The following is a 23,058-nucleotide window of genomic DNA, read 5'->3' on the forward strand; positions in this document are numbered from 1 at the left end:
TTCTTAACCACCGCACCACCAGGGAAGTCCTGAGAAATGTTTATTTAGATCTGCCCATTTTTTTGATTGGGTTGTTTGTTTTTGTTATTGAGCTGCATTAGCTGTTTGTGTATTTTGGAGATTAATCCCTTGTCAGTTGCTTCATTTGCAAATATTTTCTCCCATTCTATGGGTTGTCTTTTTGTTTTGTTTATGGTTTCCTTTGCTGTGCAAAAGCTTTTAAATTTAATTAAGTCCTATTTGTTTATTTTTATTTTCATTATTCTAAGAGGTGGATCAAAAAAGATCTTGCTTTGATTTATGTCAGAGAGTGTTATGCCTATCTTTTCCTCTAAGAGTTTAATAGTATCTGGCCTTACATTTAGATCTTTAATCCATTTTGAGTTTATTTTTGTGTATGGTATTAGGAAGTGTTCCAGTTTCATTCTTTTACATGTAGCTGTCAGTTTTCCCAGCACCACTTATTGAAGAGACTGTCTTTTCTCCATTGTGTATTCTTGCCTCCTTTGTCATAGATTAAACTATGGATGTGTGGGTTTATCTCTGGTCTTTCCATCCTATTCCCCTGAACTATATTTCTGTTTTTATGCTAGCACCATACTGTTTTGATTACTGTAGATTTGTAGTATAGTCTGAAGCCAAGGAGCCTGATTCCTCCCTCTCCATTTTTCGTTCTCAAGATTGCTTTGGCTATTCGGGGTCTTTTGTGTTTCCAAACAAATTGTAAAATTTTTTGTTCTAATTCTGTGAAAAATGCCATTGGTAATTTGATAGGGATTGCATTGAATCTGTAGATTGCTTTGTGTAGTTTAGTCATTTTCACAATATTGATTTTTCCATTCCAAGAACATGGTATATCTCTCCATCTGTTTATGTCATCTTTGATTTTTCATCAGTATCTTATAGTTTTCTGGGTACAGGTGTTTTGCCTCCCTAGGTAGGTTTATTCCTAGGTATTTTATTCTTTTGGATGCAATGGTAAATGGAATTACTTCCTTAATGTCTCTTTCTGATCTTTTGTTGCTAGTGTGTAGGAATGCAAGAGATTTCTGTGTATTAACTTTGTACCCTGCAACTTTACCTAATTCACTGATGAGCTCCAGTAGTTTTCTGGTAGCATCTTTAGGATTTTCTATGTATAGTATCATGTCATCTGCAAACAGTGACAGTTTTACTTCTTCTTTTCCAATTTGTATTCCTTTTATTTCTTTTTCTTCTCTGATTGCCATGGCTAGGACTTCCAAAACTATGTTGAATAAAAGTGGTGAGAGTGGACATCCTTGTCTTGTTCCTGATCTTAGAGGAAATGCTTTCAGTTTTCCACCATCAAGAATGATGTTTGCTATGGGTTTGTTGTATATGGCCCTTACTATGTTGAGGTAGGGTCCCTCTATACCCACTTCCTGGAGAGTTTTTATGATAGGGACTTAATAGATTAGATACAGTTAAAGAGAAGATTGATAAATTTGAAAATAAGTTAGTAGACAATATCTAGACAGAAGCATGAAAGTTAAAAAAAAGATGAAAAATTCAGAAAAGAGCATAAGAGAGATATAGAACATGCTGAAAAGGTCTAACATACATTGTTGCCCCAGAAAGATAGATAACGGGCAAAAGTAATGTCTGAAGTGATGATGGCTAGTAATTTTTCAAAACAGACAATTTTGCATGTAGGGGAGTGGAGGCTGCTCTTTCCTTAGTGTCAGAGAATTTCCAGGCCTCTGTCTAATTAACCCAACTTGCATTACATGCCTATCTCTGAGCCTGTCACTGTGGCACTGTGGCTTGGGAGATGAGACCATGCTGATGGTCTAACCTACCCTGGAAAATGAATAAGAACAACAGTGAGAGCAGACATTTATATAGTGCCTACTGTGTGCCAGGTGTACTGTTCTATGTACTTTACGTTTGGTATATAAACCCATTTTAACATCATAAACTGTGGCACAGAGAAGTTAAGTCAATTGACTTAGACAAGGCCACAGCTGGTAAATGGCAAAACCAGGATTCAAACCTAGTCAGTTATGCCCCAGAATCTGCATTCTTATCTGCTGTGCTATACTGTCTCTTCTTCTCAAGCCCCATAGATAGATATGGAAATACGGGACCCTATTAAGGCGAGGAAAGGAGGGAATGAATATTAGGTGTTATGGACTGGATGTTTGTGTCCCTCCCCAAATTGAAGCCCTAACGTATGTTGAAGCCCTAACCTATAGTGTGGCTGTATTTGGAGATGGGGCCTCTAAGGAAGTAATGAAGGTTAAATGAGGTCATAATGGTGGAACCCTGATCCAATAGGATTAATGTCCTTATAAGAAGAGATACAGCACATGTGCGCTCTCCCTCTCCTCCCCACCACCTCCATGCATGCACTGGGAAAGGGCATATGAGGGACATAGTGAGAAGGTGGCTGTCTGCAAGCCAGGAAGAGAGCCCTCACCAGAAACCAAATCATCAGGAACCTTGATCATGGACCTCTAGTGTCCAGATCTGTGAGAAAATACATTTCTGTTGTTTAAACCACCCAGTCTGTGGCCTTGTGTAATGTCAGTCCAAGCAGATGAATATAAGCAATCAGCTGCATTGACCCTAAATTTCTTAATGATGTGGAGCAATGTCTGGGTCACCACTGCCTTCCAAGTCTGAGAGAGCTGGACTTACATTTTGATTCCACCATTCAACAGATGCATGACCTTGGGCAAGTCACTTATTCTTCCTCTGGGAAATGGCATTAGTAATTCTGGCATGGAAAGAGCCTAGTACTGTGCATGGCACATAATGGGCACTCTATAAACTTTAATATTCATGATATATTACTAAATGAAAAAAGCAGAATACAAGAAAATTAGTATATCATCCTTCTTTTTGTCAAAAAATTATAGGGATGCTTCGGGAAATACCATAGAGGTTCATGTGTCATCATGTCTGCTGGGGCTCTCTGGTTTGTGGTCTTATACATGATGTCTGTTTTCTAATTGTTGCCTCAATACATTTTCTAATTTTTTCTACAGCAAATGTGGGCTAATTTGATAGCAATAAAAGAGTCTGAGGGAAGACTTGGCCCACATATATGTTTATATACGTACCTGCATCTCCACGTGCAGCCAGCCTTGGGCTGCTCACTTCCTGGCCCTGGATGGGACAGAGTTGCAGGCTCACTCTGGTTTCTCTGTGGCACCTCCATGCTGCTCAGGTTTTACTGGCCTGAGTCCCCGTAAATCTAGCTTAGCTTTAAAGGGGAATTTATGGAGTTTTTTGTGACCTGGGATAAGAGACGCCGGGCGGCCAGAAGCCCGGCGTGAGGCCTCGAGCATCAGGCTTTATAGCTCCAGAGGCCCTGGCAAGGTTACAGGCCCCCTGATGGGGCCTGGGACACCCCAAGACAGCTCTGCATCGAGCAGCCCATCTCGCTGGACTGTGGAGACTGGAGAAAAAGCTCAGACGTCCACCGTCCTGCTTCTCCTCTTTCAGAAGCCCCCACTTGCTGCTGATTGTCAGGCCTTTGGGGTTGATGAGGAGGGAAGAGAGGGGATGACGGGGCAGCACGGAGGCGGAAGGGGCCCTGGAGTGTGGGTGCAGCACAGGCTTGGCATCTGCTGAGCGTCCTTGGAGAGCCGGCGCTCACCTCCCTGGCCCTGAGAATGGAGCCTGATACTCCCTGCTGCTTGGGGTCTCTAGTGCCCCTCCTGCTCGGGCCTGGCCCTCCCACTACCCAGAGGGGAACGCTAAGGCTCAGAAAGGGGGCCTGCAGAGCCCAGGCTCATACTCAAGACCCGTTGGCCTGAGGCTGCCCTCTGTGGCCCCTGGGCCTCACTGCCTGGGGAAGTGGGCCACTGTTGCTGGAGAAACACCACCTCAGGGTGCTGTGACCATGTGTCTCCTGCCTGTCAAGAAGGCAGTAGAGGGACTTTTACTGAAGTGCTGACTGCACCAGGCACCACACTGCTACATGTATTATCTCATTTACCCCTAACAGCCACCCCTTGGAGCTGAGATTCTTATCTCTGTTTTACAGATGAAGGAACTGAGGCTCAGAAGAGTAAGGTAGCTCATCTAGGGTGAAGCAGCCAGAAAGTTAATGGTGGAGCTAGGGCTTCAACCTAGGTGTGTGTGTGCAAAGCCTTGTTCTGTTTCCCCAAGTCACGGTGTCTGATGTAGAGGAAGCACGAAAGTGAACTTTGGATAATCCTCCCAGCCACCCCGCCCCCTTCCCAGTGTTTCCAAGCACCTACTGTAGTTCTAACCGTGTGCTAGGAATGAGGGGAATATCCCCAGTGGGGCCCAGGTGTTGAGAGAACCTGCTTGCTGTGTGACTAGGACGAGCCTCTCCCCCATCCGGGTCCCTGTTTTCTCTTCTGTATATGAAGTAAGTTGAACAAAATCATGTGTCAGAATGCACTGACGTTCAGCCGCTCTGGAGCTCCAAGACCTTGTCCTGAAGGATTTCACAGACTCTAGATGAGGCGGGACTTTAACCGCACTTACAAGCGTCAACGTGGCCGTGCAGAGTATTATAGTCCCCACCTTGTGGTGATGTTGTGGAGATTTAGAGATCAAACATGTCGAGTATTTGGGACTTCCCTGGTGGTGCAGTGGCAAGTTAAGACTCCGCCTGCCAAGGCAGGGGACACGGATTCGATCCCTGTTCTGGGAAGATCCCACAGGCCACAGAGCAACTAAGTCCGTGCGACACAACTACTGAGCCTGCGCTCTAGAGCCCAGGAGCCACAACTACTGAGCCTTCGTGCCACAACTACTGAAGCCCATGTGCCTAGAGCCTGTGCTCCATAACAAGAGAAGCCACCGCAACGAGAAGCCTGTGCACTGCAACAAAGAGTAGCCCCCACTCACTACAGCTAGAGAAAGGCTGTGTACAGCAACGAAGACCCAACACAGCAAGCAGGCAAGAAAGGAAGAAAGAAGGAAAGAAAGAAAGAAAGAGAAAGAAAGAGGGAGGGAGGGAGGGAGAGAGAGAAAGGAAAGAAAGGAAGGAAGAAATGAAGGAAGGAAGGAAGAAAGGGAAGAAAGAAAGAAAGAGAAAGGAAGGAAGGAAGGAAGGAAGGAAGAAAGAGGGAGGGAGGGAGGGAGAGAAAGAGAGATAGAAAACAAAGGAAGGAAGGAAGAAAGGGAAGAAAGAAAGGAAGGAGGAAGGAAAAAAGGAAGAAAGAAGGAAAGAAAGAAAGAAACCACATGTCAGATGCTGGGTTAGGTGCACCCTAACAGGCAGCTATTCGCAGGGGCTGCTGTATGCAGAGGTGGGGAAGCTTGGGGGAGGGCGGGAGAGACCAAGGAACGTTCCAGAAGGAGATGCACTTCTGCTGAACTCTGAGGGCCCAGAGAGATTTGGGAGGTGTCAGGCACCCTGACTGGAGGGCTGGGGTGTGTACAGTGCAGCAGCAAAGCACTGTGGGAGTGGGAGGTAATGCCCAGATAGGGGGTGAGCCCAGGCTGTGGGGACCCCTGAGCCAGGCTGATAGCACCTCCATTTATCAGGTGCCACCAGGGGCTGGCCCTGCTGTCAGAGTCGACAGTGGTTTTCATGTCATCAACACCCATAAAATGCTCCTCGTTTTACAGATGCAGGAAAGTCTTTCTAACTGCAAAGCCCACCTCTAACTGCTGCACTAGATTGGGGTCAGCATGTTACAGCCCAAGAGCCAGTGAGCTCTTTTTCTCAATAAAGTTTTATTAGAACACAGCCCAATCTTCTGTTTACATGCTGTCTATGGCTGCTTTTCATGTTACAACAACAGAGCTGAGTAGTTGTGGCAGAGAATATATGGCCTGCAAAGCTTAAAATATGTGTTATCTTGCCTGTTACAGAGAAAGTTTGCTCTCTGAGCCCTACACTTGCCATGTGAGCTTGGGTAAATTGCTTGCCCCCTCTGAGCCTGTCTGGCCAATTTCTGACGGTTGTAGCAAAGCTTATAGGTGATGGCTATGAAATGTTTTTACTGTAAAGTGCAGTACCCTGTCACCAGCCTGGCACCTGGTGAGCACTAAAAGTCTGCTTGTCCATGAATGAGGAGCAGTCATCATGTAGACCTTCCTAGACCCAGCCAATGGCTGCCTCTGGGACAGCAAGGAGGCGGCATCTGGGCCCGAGATGCTGAATGCATCATTGTCCCTCTCATGCAGACTTGGCAGTTTTCAGTGTAAATTAAAATTCCTGTGGGGAGTCACCTTATATGTGGTACCACTTTATAGCCAAGTCATTACGGTAATTTGCAAAGCTCTGTGGTGTGTAACTGGAGCCATTTGCTTTGGATTTGCTGGCTGTGACCTCATTCAGGCTGCCCAGTTCTGCATTTGGTGACCCCTGAGACTTGGGGGCTTGTCCTCTTGAGCCTGGCCTCAGGGTCATCCAGACCTGACCTTCTTGGGGATAGAATACTTCTCATACAGGCCCTGCCTCCCAGCCCCATCCTGAATTCGAGGATAAATAGAAGAAGTAATTATCATTATGATCATCATAACTTTTCGAGTGCTTGCTGTGAGATAGGCACCATGCCAAATGCCTTGTGTTTGTAATTTCACTTAATTGTCACCACAACCTTGTGAGGTAGGTGTTAGCACCACTTTACAAATGAGAAAACTGAGGCTTGAAGAGGAAACTAAACCGAACTCTTACCTAGCCCTGGGGGTGCCAGTCCAGGTTCTGCTATGGATTTGCTGTGTGATTAAAGCACAGTCTTTCCCTCTCTGAGCCCCAGTTTCTTCATCTATTAATGAAATAGTCACTCAGTCCCAGCCCTGACATTCTAGGTTTTCTCATCAATCTGTAAAAATGAACAGAGGACCTTCTCATCCTCCAAGCCTCCAAAGGAGCTTGATGTATGTGGGGAGAGTCAGGTCCAGGGTCTGCTCGTGGCCCCCTGTGGGTCTGCCCCCCAGGGTCTGCTGTGGCACAGAGGGAGGCATGGCTGCTGGGTGCCAGTCCCTTTTCAGGGCACCCCCCAGCCTGCCTCAGGGCAGCGGGGCTGACATGCCCCTCTCATTCCCCTGCCTTCCCAGAGAAAGACACCATCCCTGCTCCCTGGAGATAGAGAGTAAGCCAGGGTGGGTCCTGTGATACCCTTGGGGACAGAGAGGCAAGATGTCAATGGGCAGGAAGGCAGTGGGAGGGCCCAGGGTTGAAGAGTGACTGTAGCCACATCTCTCCAGTGGTGACAGCACCGCTGGGACAAAGCTTCTGGTTTAATTTCCAGGCTTTGAGAAAGCAGGTGGCCTGGAGCAGAGTCCAGCATGGGTTTGGGGAGACGTGGGTTTGGACTCAGCTATGCCAGCAATTGCCATGTGACCTTGGGTGGCCACTTGCCAACTCTGGTGCTCATGTCCTTCCCTCTGTGAGGCGGGGAGGGCAATGCTTTCATCAGGGTGCTGTGAGAGTCACATAAGACAAGGGCTTGAATGGGCTTGGATCCCCGAGCGGTGCCAAACTGTGACCTGAGGGACTCCTTCCCAAAGCTGTGTGTTTATATATTGTAGGAAAGCTTCTTACTGTATCCAGTGGAAAAGAAGCCAATAGTCCCCAACTGTTTGTCTGGTAATGACTGTTTCTTCCCCCGGAGGTGATGAGTTTGCATCCCAGCTGAGCCCCTTACTCCCTGTTTGACCTTGGGTAATGCACTGAATTTCTCTGAGCCTTCGTAGGCTCATCTGAGATGGAGTGGTCTTACCACCTGGCAGAGTTGTTGCAAAGATTGAAGTTTAGCAGTCATTGTAATGGTTGCACGTTGACTTCCCCAAAGGCTCCCCAGCATGATCTTATTGGAGTCAAAGTTGGGGATGCCTGTTTGGGGGTCCCCAGTTGTTCATCGTTTGGCTGAGAGACAGCAGGACAGGACTTGAGCTCTGAAGTGTGAGAGATCTGAGTCTGAATCGTGGCCCCGCGTCTTACAGACTCCAGAGCCTGGTGGAAGGCACCTAATCTCTCCAAACTTCCACTTTTCTCATCTGGAAAGTGGCTGTAATGAGCCCACCTCACAGGGATGGACATTTAAAGGAATCAAATGTTCCTGTTGATCACATAGGAAGGGCTGATGAATAGGGCTTGATACGTGCTGGGCTCCCTGGCGCCTTTCTGGGGCCCCGCCTTCCATCTCTCCGTACATCCTCCTGTGGGAAGGAGGGGTAGGTAACCCAGAGGTCCCCAACGGGCCTCGTGGGTCCTTGAAAGAAGCTTGGAACCATGTCCCTGACCCAAAGACGCTGGCAGAACAGCCCCATGTGGTGATGAAGCTCTCTTTGCGCCAAATGCTATTAACAGTCATAAAATCATCCACAGTTTTCTCAGGCCCAGTCCCAGGGTTTGCCTCAATGGGACAATAAAATCACAAGCAGAAACAATTTGGAAAAGGCAGAGACCGCCTTGCAGAGGAGGAGTTAAATGAGCGGCAGCCGGCTCTCATTAACTCAGGCCATTCACATTTGTTACCAGGGATTTCTTTTTAATTAAAAAACAACCAAGTTATTAAAAAATAAGCTTGTGAGGGGCTGGCCAAGCAGCAGCCCAAACCAGCAGGAGTGAGCGTTCCTCACAGCAGGACATTGGCCCAGTGCTTGGCCTGGGAACGGGACCAGACGTCCACTTCTGAGGAAGTACTTGTCTGGAGACTTGTCACCTGCCCTGGGACCTTGAGAGCATGGCATTCTCATCTGCAAACTGTAAAGTGCTCGGCAGGTGAATGCCTAGTGCCTGTTCGGAGCTTTGGGCACGTGGCGAGTAAGCACTGAGCGTCTGACCTTCTGTGAAGGGGCTGCCTGGGGGTGGGGTAAAGCTAGAATTAGGCTTGGGGGAGCCGGATCCTTGAGGATGAGGTTGGACTTCTGTCTTCCTAAGAGGCCACTTTTTATTACATAGTGATTAAGACATGGGTTTGGGTCTGATGGACCTGAGCCAGAGATCCAGCCCAGACTCTTACTAGCTGTGTGATCTTGGGTGAGTAGTTTAGCCTTCCTGAGCCTCTGCTCTCTCCTCTGTACAATGGGCATAATACTGATCTCTCCCTATGAGGGCTGCAGGAGGCCCCAGTGAGGCAGTGGAGTCAGGGCCTGCACATCCTGCTTAGCTTCAGGGCTGATCGTGTACTGGTGTCAGCTCTTTTCTCATCTTAATGGTTCATCTCGCTCAGTGTTGACAGTCCCTGGACAGTCCTTGGGCCTGTTAATAATGTTTTATTGCATCTGTCAGACACTTTATACTCTTCAAAGTGCTCTTTGACAATACGAGCACTTTCCACTCCAGGTGCACCACCTACTAGGCACCCGCACTTGGCTAGGGCTCTGCACCTCAGCTCTCAACACCTCACAGCATCTCTGGAGAACTGGTGTGGCTATCCCCATTTGACACAGGGGGACTCAGCCTCTGGAAGGGACCTGTCCGAGTCACAGACTTGCTTGGGGGCAGTAGGGGCTCACACTGGGCCCATCAGGCCCCAAAGCCCTTTCCTCCTTAGCATAACCCTGCCAAGTGACTGGGCAGAAAGCCCGAGAAGATAGTCTTCAGATTAACCCTCCTCACACTATAGACGAGAAAACTGAGGCCCAGAGAGGGCAAGTGGCTTATAACAACCATGTCTTACATTTTTGTTATACTTTATATAGTTTTTGAGGGCTTTCAAGGGCTTTATATAGATTTCAAGACTAATTGAGGCACGTCTGCCTCAGTTTGTCTTCCTAAAAATCCCAGGAGTGGGGCGCAGCGGGCATATGATAGTTAGGCTGTCAAAGAACCGTGGAGGATACAGAGGCGTGAATAACTGTATACTGTGCTTCTATGGGGTAATGCAATTTGGAAAACAACGTGGATTCAGCTTCAGTGATCAGAAGAACACATTCTGTTCAGTGAGCGCCTCCTCCTTGACCTACAGATGTTAGTGATGCTTGCCTGGCCTGCTGGGCAGCCAGCCCCAGCCATGGCCTTGCATCTTGTCAAATGAGCGCCAGGATCATAGCTTGTAAGCTCCAAGAGGCAGGAGTGTGTGTCTAGCTCACCATGTTTCCTGCACCCAGAGAGTGTCTGGTATGTTGTAAGTGCTCTGTGTTTGTGTAAAGATCAATTACCCGCTGGAGCTCAGCATCTGCATCTGAGAACTGGGGATTTTATTATTGATCCTGCTGGTGATTATGGGAATTAATAGGTGTCCCCAGTGCCTGGAATGCAGCAAGGGTTCAGTTAGTGTTTCTCAAGGGCACTCTGTCCCACCTGGTACCCCAGTGACTGCCCTCTGCAGGCCATCCCCACTCACTTTGTCTCCTTTTCCTGTCTCTCTCTGCATAGTGAACGGGAGCTACGGCCACTGCACTCCGGGCTCGGAGAAGAGTCTACTGGACCTGGACCTTGCTGAAGGCCCTGGCCCCCCCTGCCGCCAGGGCCTGTTTCTCCCTGCAGGAAGCCCACCACCCCGGGGCCACCCCTCAGCCTGTGAGAGGCTGCTGCATTTCCCCCACCCCAGCAGGTATGTGCTCCGACCCCATGCATCAGCTGCCTTCTGTGGACGGTAGCTGGAAGCCGCAGATCTAGGGCCTCCAGACCTCACCTGGTCTGCCTGGCTCGTGGGACACACAGGGAAACTGAGGCACAGGAGGGCCAGAGACCAGCTGGAGCCCAGTAGCACATGGATGGCCGCCTGGTCTAGGCTCTGGACCTCAGCATTGCGAGGCCCCATGAGAAACAGGAGTGGCTTTATTGAGGTGTGTTTCCCTGTTGCAGAAGCTGAGCTGACTTTACAGAGAATCAGTCATTTCAGAAGAAGAAAAAGATTCAGAGGATGGGGGGAGAGGTTGGGGAGGGAAGACCCAGCTCAGGGTTCACGCATGCTTTAGTGATGAACCCTGGACTGCTCCAGGAGCCGAGAGGGGTTCCTCCACCCAGGCGTCTCCTGCCCCAGGAAGCCATCACCCCATAGAACTCTGCCAGGTAACCATCATTCAGTGCTGGTGCATGTTCACCTCTGGACAGATGTTCTGCCAGATTGCATATGGGGCTGAACTCTGCCTCCTGCGGCTTCTCCCAGGATCCAAGCCATGCCTCTGTGCCCTCTGGTTTGCGGACAGGCAGAGGCCAACCACAGAGAAGCCGCTGCATCCACCTGCTCAGCCCTAGGGCCCTGAGCCAGTGCCTGGGGCTGCTGGCCTGGGGCCTGTCTCACAGATCACAGAGTCTAAAAACTGGCCCAGTTGCCTGTTTGCAATTGGTTCCTTCACCAGTCATTCATCAGGGGTGGGTGCCTCGGTGAAGGAAGCAGAGATCTCCCCGACAGAGTTTACTTTCCAGTGGGAGCTCCATGGTGAGAGATATTACTAGTTAGCAGGATGCTTATTCTTCCTACATGGAACCATTTTTCTTTGAGGATGTAGATTCCCTGTGGCTTTCTTTGGTCTTAGTGAGACTTCTGATTTACAGGAGTGTGTTCGTCTGCTTGTTAGTATGCTTTGCCATAACAAAACACCTCAGGTTGGGTGGTTTAAACAACAGACATGTATTTCGTCACAGTTAGGGAAGTTGGAAGTCCAAGATCAAGGTGTCTGCAGGTTTGGTTTCTCCTGAGAGCTCTCTCCTTGGCTTGCAGATGGCCACCTTCTCACTTGCTGTGTCCTCACATGGTCTTTTCTCGGTGTGCACACCCCAGTGTCTTTTCTTCTTACAAGGACTCCAGTCTGGTTGAATCAAGGCCCACCCTATGACCTCATTTAACCTTAATTACCTCCCTGAAGGCCCTACCTCTAAATCCAGTCACAAAGGGTTTAGGACTTCAACCTGTGGATTTTAGGGGGACACAATTAAGTACATGATGAGGAGCTCAGCAAGCATCTTTTAGACTTGGAGCTGCGCATTGTTTGGTGACAGTCAAATGCATTTATCTGCTTGATTGTTCACTGAGGCCCCCCTGGCAGCATCCAGTTTCTCCAGTGAAATTCTATCTCATGGCAGAAGCTACAGTAACCTAGTGAAAGCTAAGGAAGTGGATTTTTGTTTTCTTTTCTCTTTTGGTAGAGACAATCAGAAACATCATTTGTCGTTTTGAATGTCATTTGACAGGGCACAGGAGAGTCTGTACCCAGAACCCTATGCCAGCATCAGTCTGAGTTGCTGCCACCTCTGCTGCTGATCTGGCTCTCCCAAACTCCCTCATTTTCCTAAGGAAAAAGAGGGCCCCAGCCCCTATCCCATACCCAGTTGGATTCTATGCCTTCTCCCTCCCGCCAGATTGCCTTGTGTTTGGGGGGTCTCTCCGTTCATGCGGCTCCCTCTGATTCAAACAGATCCAGGTTCACATTCCTGCTCTATCGCTGCCTGCCTCTGAGGGCTTGGGCAAGTTGCTTTAGTTTTCAAAAGTGTCAAACAGATAGTAGTCTCTCCCTTGAAGAACTTGGCCATGCCTTCAGCTACCATGCACCGTTACACTCTTAGGATTCATGAGACGGCCCCTGGGAAAGCGCCTGAAGTTGTCCACTTTTTCTAGGGACCACACTCTCAATTTCTAGAGACGTGATGGGATTTGCCTGGGGTGTACAGGGCTCAGTGGCAGAGCAGGACCAGGACCACTGCCCGGCCCCACAGGGACACTGAGGGCAAGGGGAGGGGCTGCCTTAGCTGGCATTCAGAGCCCGGAAACCCTAAGGCCTGAGCTGCCCCGTCCCTGCCGGATGCCATTCGAGGTTTTGCTGTTGATTATTCGGGTAACTTCAGTCACAGAACACCACAGCTGTTCTCTTCTGGTGTTGGTTGCTTTAAGCTGGCACTGTTTTTAAAGCAGTTACTTCAAACAGATGCTTGCTTGGCTGCCCTTCCCCATCCGTGCCCACCTCTGCCAGGCCCAGGATCATGACCACGCAAGGAACAGCTGTGCACTTATTTTTTTTTAAGCTTCACAAAGTCACAGCTTCAAATCCAATCTTTAAGCCCCTCAGAGCTTTCTGCTGGCAGTGGTGGGCCCAGGATCCCCAGCCCTGTAGATGGGGGGGGGTATGTATTTGCTCCTTCTGATTCCACCTGGTGACCATGCTCTGGACAGCAGAGTTCCTGGGAGGGAAGAGAGGTCTCTGGTGAGTGAGGCAGAGAATTGTTCAAGTGTAGTTGAGAACCAAACGGAAGAAGAGCCCCTCCCCCAACCTCCTATCCAGGGAGCACTTCAGGTTAGGTCTACACAGGAGAACTCTACACCTGGGAGGGAGAAGGGGAGCCTGGGTTCTGGTCCCAGCCCTGCTGCTGGTTTGCTGCTTGTGACTGCGGTGAGCCCTGTGCCCTCTTGGTAGCGATGGGGTTGGAGCCGGTGCTCTGGGAGGGCTCCGGGCTCTGACTTTCCTTCTCCCCCGTCCTGTCCCCTCCCTTCCACCTCAGGGCTGGAGTGGAGGATGCCACAGCTGCAGGGAGCCCGAGAGGGAGGGGCTGGGGCTACAGGGCCATGCTGGGAAGCAGAGGGACAGGTGATGGTGCCACAACCCCCGGCTGCAAAGAGCCCCAGGACGGCAGTGTTCAGGATGGCAGTGCTGATTGCACCATTCACCCTGCTGTCCTCTTCCCAGAGGGCTGTCACGGCATCTGTTTCCTCCCTTGATCCTGGCAGCCTCCCTCTGAGGTAGGGAGGGTTAGTCCTTATTTCACAGGTGAGAAGACTGAGACTCGGATGGGGACAGGTGTGAGGGCACGTGGGGTATCCTAGTCAGACTTTGGGCACATAAGCAGGCCTCCTGTTCTGCCCAGCCAGCTCCTGGGGCTTCTCGGACCCTGAGCCCACTGTCACCTTGCTGGTCTCTTCCCTTCCCAGAGTCCTCTGATGACCGGCAGGCCCTGATATCTCTTCCTGCACTTATTTGTCCCACATTTGGGAAAGGCCCCTTCTAGGAATGCATGTACCACATGTGTGATGATGATAGCATCTTGGCCAGCTGGGTCCTGCCCATCACCGTCCTTACCCTCAGGAGAACCATTCTCCTGTAGCTGGGCTACAGGGAGAGGCCCAGACCACGTTGCTAAGTAAGGTTCACTGAGCTGCGAGTGGCTGAGACCTGAGGGTTAAGAGGTGTTAACCCAGGTCTCTTGCTGCCCCACCTGGCCTGCCTGCCTCCAGCTTCATTTTGTACATTCATGACCTTGAAATTCTGCACATTCCCCCCAAGAAACTTTTCCTCAGTTTTTCCTAGGATGACCCCTCACTGTGATTGTGATTCAAACCCCACCCGCTGACGTTCACAGTGGAAAGAACAGATTGCTTGGGGCAAAACATCACATTTTTAGAAATTAAGAAAGATTACAAGAATTAAGAGCGATTTAAGGGACAAGTAAGCAGAATTTAAAACAAACTGGACCTGGTGTCCCTCAAAGAGCCATCCTCCGCCTTCTTCCTCCAGAAGTCACTAGAAGATCACGGGATGGGGACAGGGCAGACCCGGGGAGGCCTCAGTGGCAGGACGGATAGCACTTGGGCTGGAGAGGGTGGGCTGGAGTTAATAAAAGGATGAAATGCGCTCCTTTCTGGCATCCTCCTGGGCACATTCATGTCTCTTGAACCTCTTCCCAGCCCCCTCCTCTTCCTTTCTCTCCCCTTCTCCCTCCACATTCTTCCCTGCTGACCGGGCAACCAGTCCTGGTCTTTCTGCTGCCAGCCCTCAGCCTCCCTCTCTTGCTCTTGGCTTCTCCGCCCCTCGATCCTCAGGCTCCCCACCATCCCCTGCCTGGACCTCCCCACTGTGGAGTGCCCACCCTCTCATGACCTCTGTACACTGTCTTCCAGGTCGCCCAGGCCCCAGGCCACCTATGTGAACGGAGGCCTCCCGGCCACACAGCACATCAAGCAGGAGTCCCTGCCTGACTACCGGGCCATGACGGAAGCTCGCGCACCCCTGTCTGCCCACTGCCGGGCCCCACCAGCCACGGGCCTGCACACAGACATGGACCTCTTGGGCCGAGGCCTCGCCAACCCTGCACCTTCCTGCTACCTTCTGGGCAGTGAACCCAGCTCTAGCCTGGGCCCCCCACCTGAGGCCCACCTGCCCGAGGGTGGCCTGAAGCGCTGCTGCCTCTTGGGCCTGCCCCCCGCATCCTCAGCCTCCACCTCGCCCTGCGCCTCCTCCGACATCACCTCCATCATCCGCTCCTCCCAGACAGCTCTGGTCACCTGCGTAAATGGACTCCGGAGCCCCCCTCTGCCGGGAGACCCGGGGGGCCCTCCCAAGAGGGCCCGGCCCAGCCCTGCGTCCACCGAGAGCCACGAGGGCAGTTTGCAACTTGAAGCCTGCCGGAAGGCCGGCTTCCTGAAGCAGGAGCCCGCGGACGAGTTCTCAGAGCTCTTCGGGCCTCACCAGCAGGGCCTGCCACCCCCCTACCCCCTGTCTCAGCTGCCGCCTGGCCCGGGCCTTGGAGGCCTGGGGCTGGGCCTGGCGGGCAGGGGCGTGGCTGGGCGGCAGGCGTGCCGTTGGGTGGACTGCTGTGCAGCCTACGAGCAGCAGGAGGAGCTGGTGCGGCACATTGAGAAGAGCCACATCGACCAGCGCAAGGGCGAGGACTTCACCTGCTTCTGGGCGGGGTGCGTGCGCCGCTACAAGCCCTTCAATGCCCGCTACAAGCTGCTCATCCACATGAGGGTGCACTCGGGCGAGAAGCCCAACAAGTGCATGGTGAGTTCCCGCGGCCGCCGGGCTGTGCCCCCGCCACCCCCAGCAGCGCAGCACCCACCTCACTGCCCTGGGAGAGCCCCGCCTAGGCTCCTCACCCTGGGGGCTGGCTGGGATGTGGCCACAGGTCACAGTGGTCAGTGCCCTGTCACTGGGAACCTTGGCAGAGGGCCAGGTACCCCATCCTCCACCCTCCATGGCCTGGTGTCACACACACTCGTTCAGGTGGTGACACACGTGCTCTGAGGTCAAAGCAGCTCGGCCAGCCTTCTCTCTTACATACAAAGGCTCAGTGTCACACCTGCCGATGGCCAGGTGAGTCATGGAGAGTACGCTCTCCCCCAGCACTGGCTCTTCACCTGGAGTCCTTCCCAGGGAGACTCTGGGGCCTCCTGGAGCAGCCATAGGCTTGATTCCTCCAGGGAGCACCAGGTGCTCACAGGCATTTGGCTTGAGAGCTGTGGGTACCCAGGGTAGGCTTTGGGGTAAGGCCAAGGGTTAGCAGATAAGGGCCTGGATAGCACCTGCAGTGTTCTGGCTGAGGCTGAAACTAAGCTTTCCAGGGAGAGACACACACACACACACACACACACACACACACACACACACACACACACACACACACAATATAGGCACCCAGGCCTCCAGCCCTTCTAAGTGGTCATTTGCATATTCTGCTCTCACTGTGGTGGAAATCCATATCAGAGGTTAGAAATTTAGTCTTAGTCCCTGATATCTTTAGCCAAGCCACTGTGCCTACCCACAGGGCCCAGCCAGCCCACCAGGACAGGCGCCTGCCTGGGGTTGGAAGGGCTGATGGAGCCACGAAGGCCCAGCTCCGTCTTCCCAGCTGCTGGGGCTTGGGTACGGCAGAGGAAGGAAGCAGTGTGTCTGGTCTTCAGGGCCAGTGTTGTAGCCAAAGTTGAGTTCTTCCAACACTTGTGTGCTGTCACTGGGCCCTGCCTCATGGAGAACTCAGTCTGGGAATGGGTGCAACTTGGGGAGAGGTGAACCTCTGTCCCTGCTCCAAGTTCAGGGCAGCATTTGCAGGACCAGGGAGAGGCAACCAGCGGCATAAACTCCATCCTCCTGGGACCAGATGTTCGCCCTTGGGGCACATCTCCTTGTGGAGCTGTGAGCTGGGTACCCACTGAACCAGCTTATTCAGCTTTGAGGAGGCTGGGTCTTGAGGATGAGAAGGAATTCGCTTTGCAGACAAGGGAGGGTCAGGGTTGGCATGCTGGGGTTGTGGGGAGGGGCTGGAGTGAGCAGGCTGAGAAGCTGACTGTATCGTGTGTCTTTGGACCGAGAGTGTGCTGGAGGCAGAACTGGTGGCTGGGCCGATTCCTGGCGACACCCCCATTCCTTTGGGGTGTTGTGACATGTGCCTTGTGGGAGGGCACGCCCCTGCCTGGAAGGAGATGCCCAGCGGACATCGCAGGGTAAGGCTCCTGGACCGCAGACTGAAACCCTGCAGTTGACAGCTGCCGGGCTACAGTTCTCCTTCATGTCTTCTCTCCTGGGGTGATCCCAGTGGCGTACGCAGGGTCCTCGAAGAGGCTGCCTGGCCTGAACCCTGGTGTGGCGTGGTCAGTGGCCTTCTCGCACTCAGGCTCCCGTGTAGCATCGCGGCATCCAGGAGTTTCTGTGTTAGACACGAGGGACCTTGGAGATGATCTAGGCCTTCCCTGTCCATTTTCCACGTTGGGAAATTGACGCCCAGTGAGCGGGTCACAGAGGCTCAGATCACTCAGAGCAGTCTCAGGACCTCTCTGTAGGGTTTCTTCTCCGGGGCCAGCCTGCCAGAATCTCTTTTGGTTCAGCAGATTCCACAGAACACTGGCTTACACCCGGCTCTGGAGACAGACCTGGACCTGCCAAGATCTTTGCCTGAGGGCACTCACAGTCAGAGATGCGTGGGAGATGGGTGTGGAGATGAGTGACAGGGTCTGGGATGGAGTTTGCATCGGCCCAGGGAGGAGAGATCTAAAAGGGCTTCATACGGGAGGTGATGTTCAAGCCATGTCTGTACTTACCCATGGCTGCGTTTAATCTTTACAAGAGTCCTGTAAAACCAAGGGTTTTTATAGACGAAGAAACAGACCCCACATTGGGGGTCAGTAGGGTCCAGCTGGCCTTCCACCTGCTGCTGTGAGAACACTTCATCTTGCCTCTTAGGGGGGTTAGGATTATGGTAATAACACCAGCAAGCAGCTCCTGAGTGCTGACCGTATGCGGGGGCTATTCTAAGCCCATTGTCCTCATACTCCATGTGGTCCTCACAACAACCCTATGGGGCAGATACTATTAGTCCCCATTTTACAGATGAGGAAACTGAGGCTCAGAGAGATGGCATAATTTACCCCAGGCCACACAGCTAGTTAGAGACAGACCATAACAACAATAATAATAGAGGCTAATAATCATGATAGTAATAATAGTATTGATAACAACGATAAAAATAACTTGCCCAGGGTTACACGGCTAGTAACCGTTGGAGTGGAAGTTGAACTCACATCTTTCTAAGCCGTGATGCTCTTGTTTGTGTATATCTTCTCCTGTTAAACTGATTATTCTCTGGGGTCCAGGTACCAGCCCTGCCGGGTGCCATCCTCTGGAGATGGTAGCAGAGAGCTCTGAGCTCCGCCTTGTCTGCAGTGGGGGTGCTCCCCCTTCCTGCAAGGCTGGTGCAGTAGGTAACCCAGGGGAAGGGGCGGGCCCTAACCCGCACCCCAGATAAATACAATCTCCCTTCCCTGTAAAATTATTAATTTCTCATGACAGGCCTCTGCTACCATGTGCTGTAATAGACAAAGGAATTTTGGACCCAGAGCCTCTGGAGAACAGGAAATAGATGAGACACTTTGATTGCAGAGTAAATGGCCCACTAAAATAGCAGTTAATCCTTTTATTATCTTTCCAGCAGCCGTTTCCACAGTTCTTTCATGAGGTAAGCCTTCCCCGCCCCGTCCAACTGTAACACTCCCATCCTCGCAGCTGGTTCACATTTAGCCTGTGGAGCCTCTGCTTCCGCACCGGGCGGGCCTAGAGGTGCCTGGAGGAGCCCAGCTCCCCTCTGTCCAGGCCGTTCATCCTCAGGCTCAGGCGGGGACCCAGGACTCGCCTCACTGGCCCACAGGGTGCACCGCCCGCCCCCTACCCTGCCCTTTCCACAGCCCTTCCACGCCGTCCAGCGGAAGCTCCCTAATCTCTTTGCAATATCCTGTTATGTTTCTTACGTTGTCGGAGTTGTCTTAGCCTTATTATATTTGGGGTTTCATCTGTGTTACGATAGCAAGGTTACGTCCAACCCAAATACTGACGCGACGCCTCGAAGACGTTAACTTTGAAAAGATTACTTTCTTGCTTTCTTAGGTTGGCTCTCTCAGACGGTTGGAATTCTGATTGTCTGAGACTGCAGAAATTAGCAGACTCTGAGTTTGCATTTGTCCACATCGAGAAAAAGACAGGCAGAGGAGAAAGAGGAAAACTTCTTCTAACCTTGGGTTTTATGAAATAATCATGACAACAACCCCTGACTTTTGTGAAGAGCTTGACCAAAGCTGTGAGCTCAGCATGAAGGTGTAAAAGGCAGGTGAAAGCCCAAGTCTGGAGTCACACCGACCTCGGGCCCTGCCACTTACCAGCTGTGTGACCTCAGGCAGGTGACTTAACCTTTCTGAACCATAGCATACTCAATTGTAAAACGGGGTGATAATAGTACCTACCTTTTAGGACTGTCGTTATTAGGATTAAAAGAGTTGCCATAGGGAACTGCTTAGTTAATTCTCATCTTCCCCAATCACACTCTTCACACTGATGGTCTTAGGAGATTCATACATTAGCCCTAGGAGTTAGGACAGGATCTTTGACAGCTAGTTTACAGATGAGGAACCTGAGGCTCAAAAGAACCTGTCAGGAGTGGAACCTGGACTTGAGGTCAGCTAACTGCTGCAGCCTCTGCTGTTGGTGAGGTGGGCAGAGCTGTCACATGTGCTGGTGGCCTTGTGGTCAGGTGTCTGCCAGCGATGCAGAGCCCCTGCTCGGTGCCAGACAGTGGCTGTTCGGGGTAAGAAGGGGGAGCCAGGGCAGAGGCACAGGGAGGAGGCTCTAGTCCCTGCCCTCCAAGTTCTGATGCACAGCTGGAGCCTGGAGGCTGGACTTAACCTCCTGCCCGGGTCCCTCTGGCAGCTGCAGCCTCACTGACCATTGGTCCCCATCCCTCACCCTGCCCAGTCTTTCCTAGGTGCCACTGGACCTGGGACCAGGGATATACCTCAGAGAGAGGCTTGACAGGGTGTCCGGGATAGCATCTTATGGGAAGTCCTGAGGGAGAAGAGACCTGATATATTCTGAGACAGTCTCTCTCCAGCCAGGGATTACCATGCCCATTTTACAGAAGAAGAAACTGACATTCAGAGACGCAATGGCCTGCCCTGTATCACCAGGCACAGCTGCCTGGACCATTCCACAGGCCACACTGCCCTCTACCACCCGCCTTTGCCCAGCTTCTCTATTCAGCAGAGTAGAGTCCTCTGTGCGTCTCACATCACAGTGTGTGGGGTCCCAGGGCATCTGCTCCTTCCGGCCCCCATGTCCTGAGACCAGCCTGGTGGGTTGGGCACATTCCCAGGCCAGCTGACACCCCTGACTCATCTCAACATCTCAGGCTCATCCCAGGGAATTATCTGGGAGTTCGAGATGTCTGAGCTGGTGGCTTTACCAGTCCATCCTCATCACGTAGGGAGAGGGCATGGGGAAGACAGGTCCTGAGAGGATGGGGGTCTAGGATGGCACAGCAAATGGGGCAGCTTCAGTGGGCAGGGGGGGTTCCTGAAGGGGCCGGTAACCAAAAGTTGGGGAAGTTAGACTGTGGGAAAGTGACCCTTATCCCCCTTGAGACACTTGCCTCACTGGAGGGGCCGCAGCCTCTCCTGTGTGCCAGGAGTCGGGGGTCCGGAGACAAAGATGATGTGACGTGAGACTTCTAGCGCCGTGGGAAGGATTCTGCCCTTGAATCTTGCCATCTCATTGCTGGATGATGGAGGGAGGGAGGGAAGCCAGGAGCTGAGGATTTGAGCCTTGAGTCAGTCAAGGGGGACAGGAACGTTATTGAAATACTCATTGGGTGTTTTTCAGTATTGAGGGCTTCCACACATGTGTGATCTCAGCACTCAGAACATTCCTGGGGACTGAAATTATCCCCATTTTACAGATGGGGAAAGGATAGTCCAGTTCATGCCCAAGTTCAGGCCCCAAGTGCATCATGGGGTCAAATTTGAACCCAGGTCTCAGCCTGACTCCAAGGACTGTGTGCTAGCCATGACCCCAAGCCACCTCCCAGGCAGAGAATCATCAGTCTGCTTGCAAATGTCGCGAGAATACCCAGATCTGAAACTTATTGGGCAAGCTGACACCGAGCGCCTCCTGTGTGCCAGGCCCTGGTGGGCCGTGGGGTCACAGAAGGGAATCAAAGCCAGCCTGGCCCTGTGGAGCCCTGATGGAGCAGGGAAGCAGATAGACGTCTGCATTTAACTACTTTTCCCAAGCCAGCGCCCCATCATCTTGAGAGCCTGCAGGTCCCTGCCCTGCTGACATGATGGGTCTTTTGTCCTATATGAGAGGAGAGAACACTCATGGGATGAAGAATAAGACATTTTACCTTTTTAAAAATAAATAAGTCACCTGAAAACAGTCTCCGTTTCTGGAGGCTGGGGTTTCTGGTAAGATTAAAAGGCTGCAAAATTGAATATGGTTTTAAACCCCTTGCCCTGGAGGAGCCTGCTGTGCATGAGCCCATAGAGGCCAAGCTGCTCCAACCAGGTCAAGCCCACCCACTTTGGAAACAGGGGCCTGAGCCTCATCTCGTTCTAGGGGTGGGGGTCGGGAGGAAAACCTTTTTGAGCAAAGGCAGCCATCTAGTTTGCATCCAGATATGCCCTCGTTAACAACCCTTACTGAAATCCCTCCTCTGGGCCTTGGCTTTTGCTGATACCTCTGCCTGGAATGCCTTTCCCAACCCAGCAAACTCCTAACCATCCCGCACAACCCAGTCCAGTGTCCCCTCCTCGGCACCCCTTTTCTCCGTGTGTCCTGCTCTCCCAGCACATGTCGCCCCATTTATAACAGTGCTCCTGGTATGGCTGAGTGTCTTGGGGACCACATGCTCTTTGGCACCTGGCCTGGCCTTGGAGGCAGAGGAGTTGAGTCTGCTCCCTCGTACAGAGGCTCTGCCCTAGTGGCCATCTACTCTCTCTGCTCCAACACTGTGTGACGTTGCCCAGACGCTGCCCTCCAGAGCAATTTCCCATAAAGTTACGAGAATGGAGGGACATTAAAGATGGTCACATCCATCCCTCATCTGGTGCTTGAAGTTTTCCTGCAAGAAAGCCTTAATTCGAAACCTGGCTTTTCTACCTAGCAGCCTATGATTGGTGTGCAAGTAACTTGATTTCTGTGAGCCTCTGTTTTCTTACCTGTAAAGTGGAGGGAATAGAACTGTTGTGAGGCTTCGATGAGGTACTATACATGAGATGTTGCGTACTGCCTGGCACACAGTGAGTGCACAACAAATGGTCTGACTGCTCTGGGCAGTTTGCATTAGGAAAGGAGAAGAGGGAGGATCTAAAAAGCATAGGGGCCATGCAGTCATGAGCATCCCCAAAGGAACAGAAAAGGCTGTTGTAAGTCCCAGCTCTGCCGTGGATGTGACCTTGGATGGGTCACTTGGCTATGCTGAGCCTCAGTTTCCTGAACTGTGAAATGGGATTAATGCCTAGCACTCTGTGTTCCTTGGGTGCTCAGCAGATGCTAATGCCCTTTCCCCTCTTGAAGCCAAGTTTCCAGCTCTACAGATCTTGGCTTACACGGGATGCCTTCCTATCTCCCCCAGTTTTTAAAAATCAAACTCAGGGACCTTCATAAGGAGAGGCTTTCTGGGAACTCCAGCTTTGCGTTCAACTCAGAGCCCTGAGGGCCCCCTCTCACCACTGTACAGAGGGGGAAACTGAGGCCACAGATGGAAAAGGCTTGCCTGGGAAAGAGGAGAGGAAGGAGACAGGTGGAGCTGGAGACTCATCCCAGCTCTGCTGCTCACTGACTGTGCCACCTTGGACAAGTCACTTCACTCCTGAGCCTCCGTTAATGTAGCTATAAAATAGGGCTTCTGATGCTCACCCCAGAAGAGTCTCTGTGAGGGGTGGATACCTGTGGTCCACAAACCGCAGAGAGCTCTGCAGAGGGGATCAAGTTGAGTCCCCATCTCCCAGTCCAGTGCTCCGGCCTGTAACCCGGCCCCAGAGTACACAATCACCCTCATAGGCGTGTCCCTCCCGGATGGGTTTCCCATCGGGCACAGAACCTTTTAGCCACGTGCTCCCCAAATGCAGTGCTTGGCCTTTAGGCCTCTGTCTGCAGCTCTTCTAGCTTCCTCCTTCTCTG

General features: G+C 51.7%; 1 protein-coding gene across 2 annotated transcripts in view; it reads left to right on the plus strand.

The window, feature by feature from the left end:
* Positions 1 to 23,058, plus strand: part of GLIS1 (GLIS family zinc finger 1) — a 226,178-nt gene that overhangs the window by 127,360 nt on the left and 75,760 nt on the right. For both annotated transcript variants that reach the window (XM_060142585.1, XM_060142586.1), the window contains exons 2-3: positions 10,283 to 10,460; positions 14,739 to 15,621. In XM_060142585.1, coding sequence (XP_059998568.1) covers positions 10,283 to 10,460; positions 14,739 to 15,621 — 1,061 coding nt within the window. The remainder of the gene's footprint in view (positions 1 to 10,282; positions 10,461 to 14,738; positions 15,622 to 23,058) is intronic.

This window comes from Lagenorhynchus albirostris, chromosome 2, assembly GCF_949774975.1.
Source record: "Lagenorhynchus albirostris chromosome 2, mLagAlb1.1, whole genome shotgun sequence".
Taxonomy (NCBI): Eukaryota; Metazoa; Chordata; class Mammalia; order Artiodactyla; family Delphinidae; genus Lagenorhynchus; species Lagenorhynchus albirostris.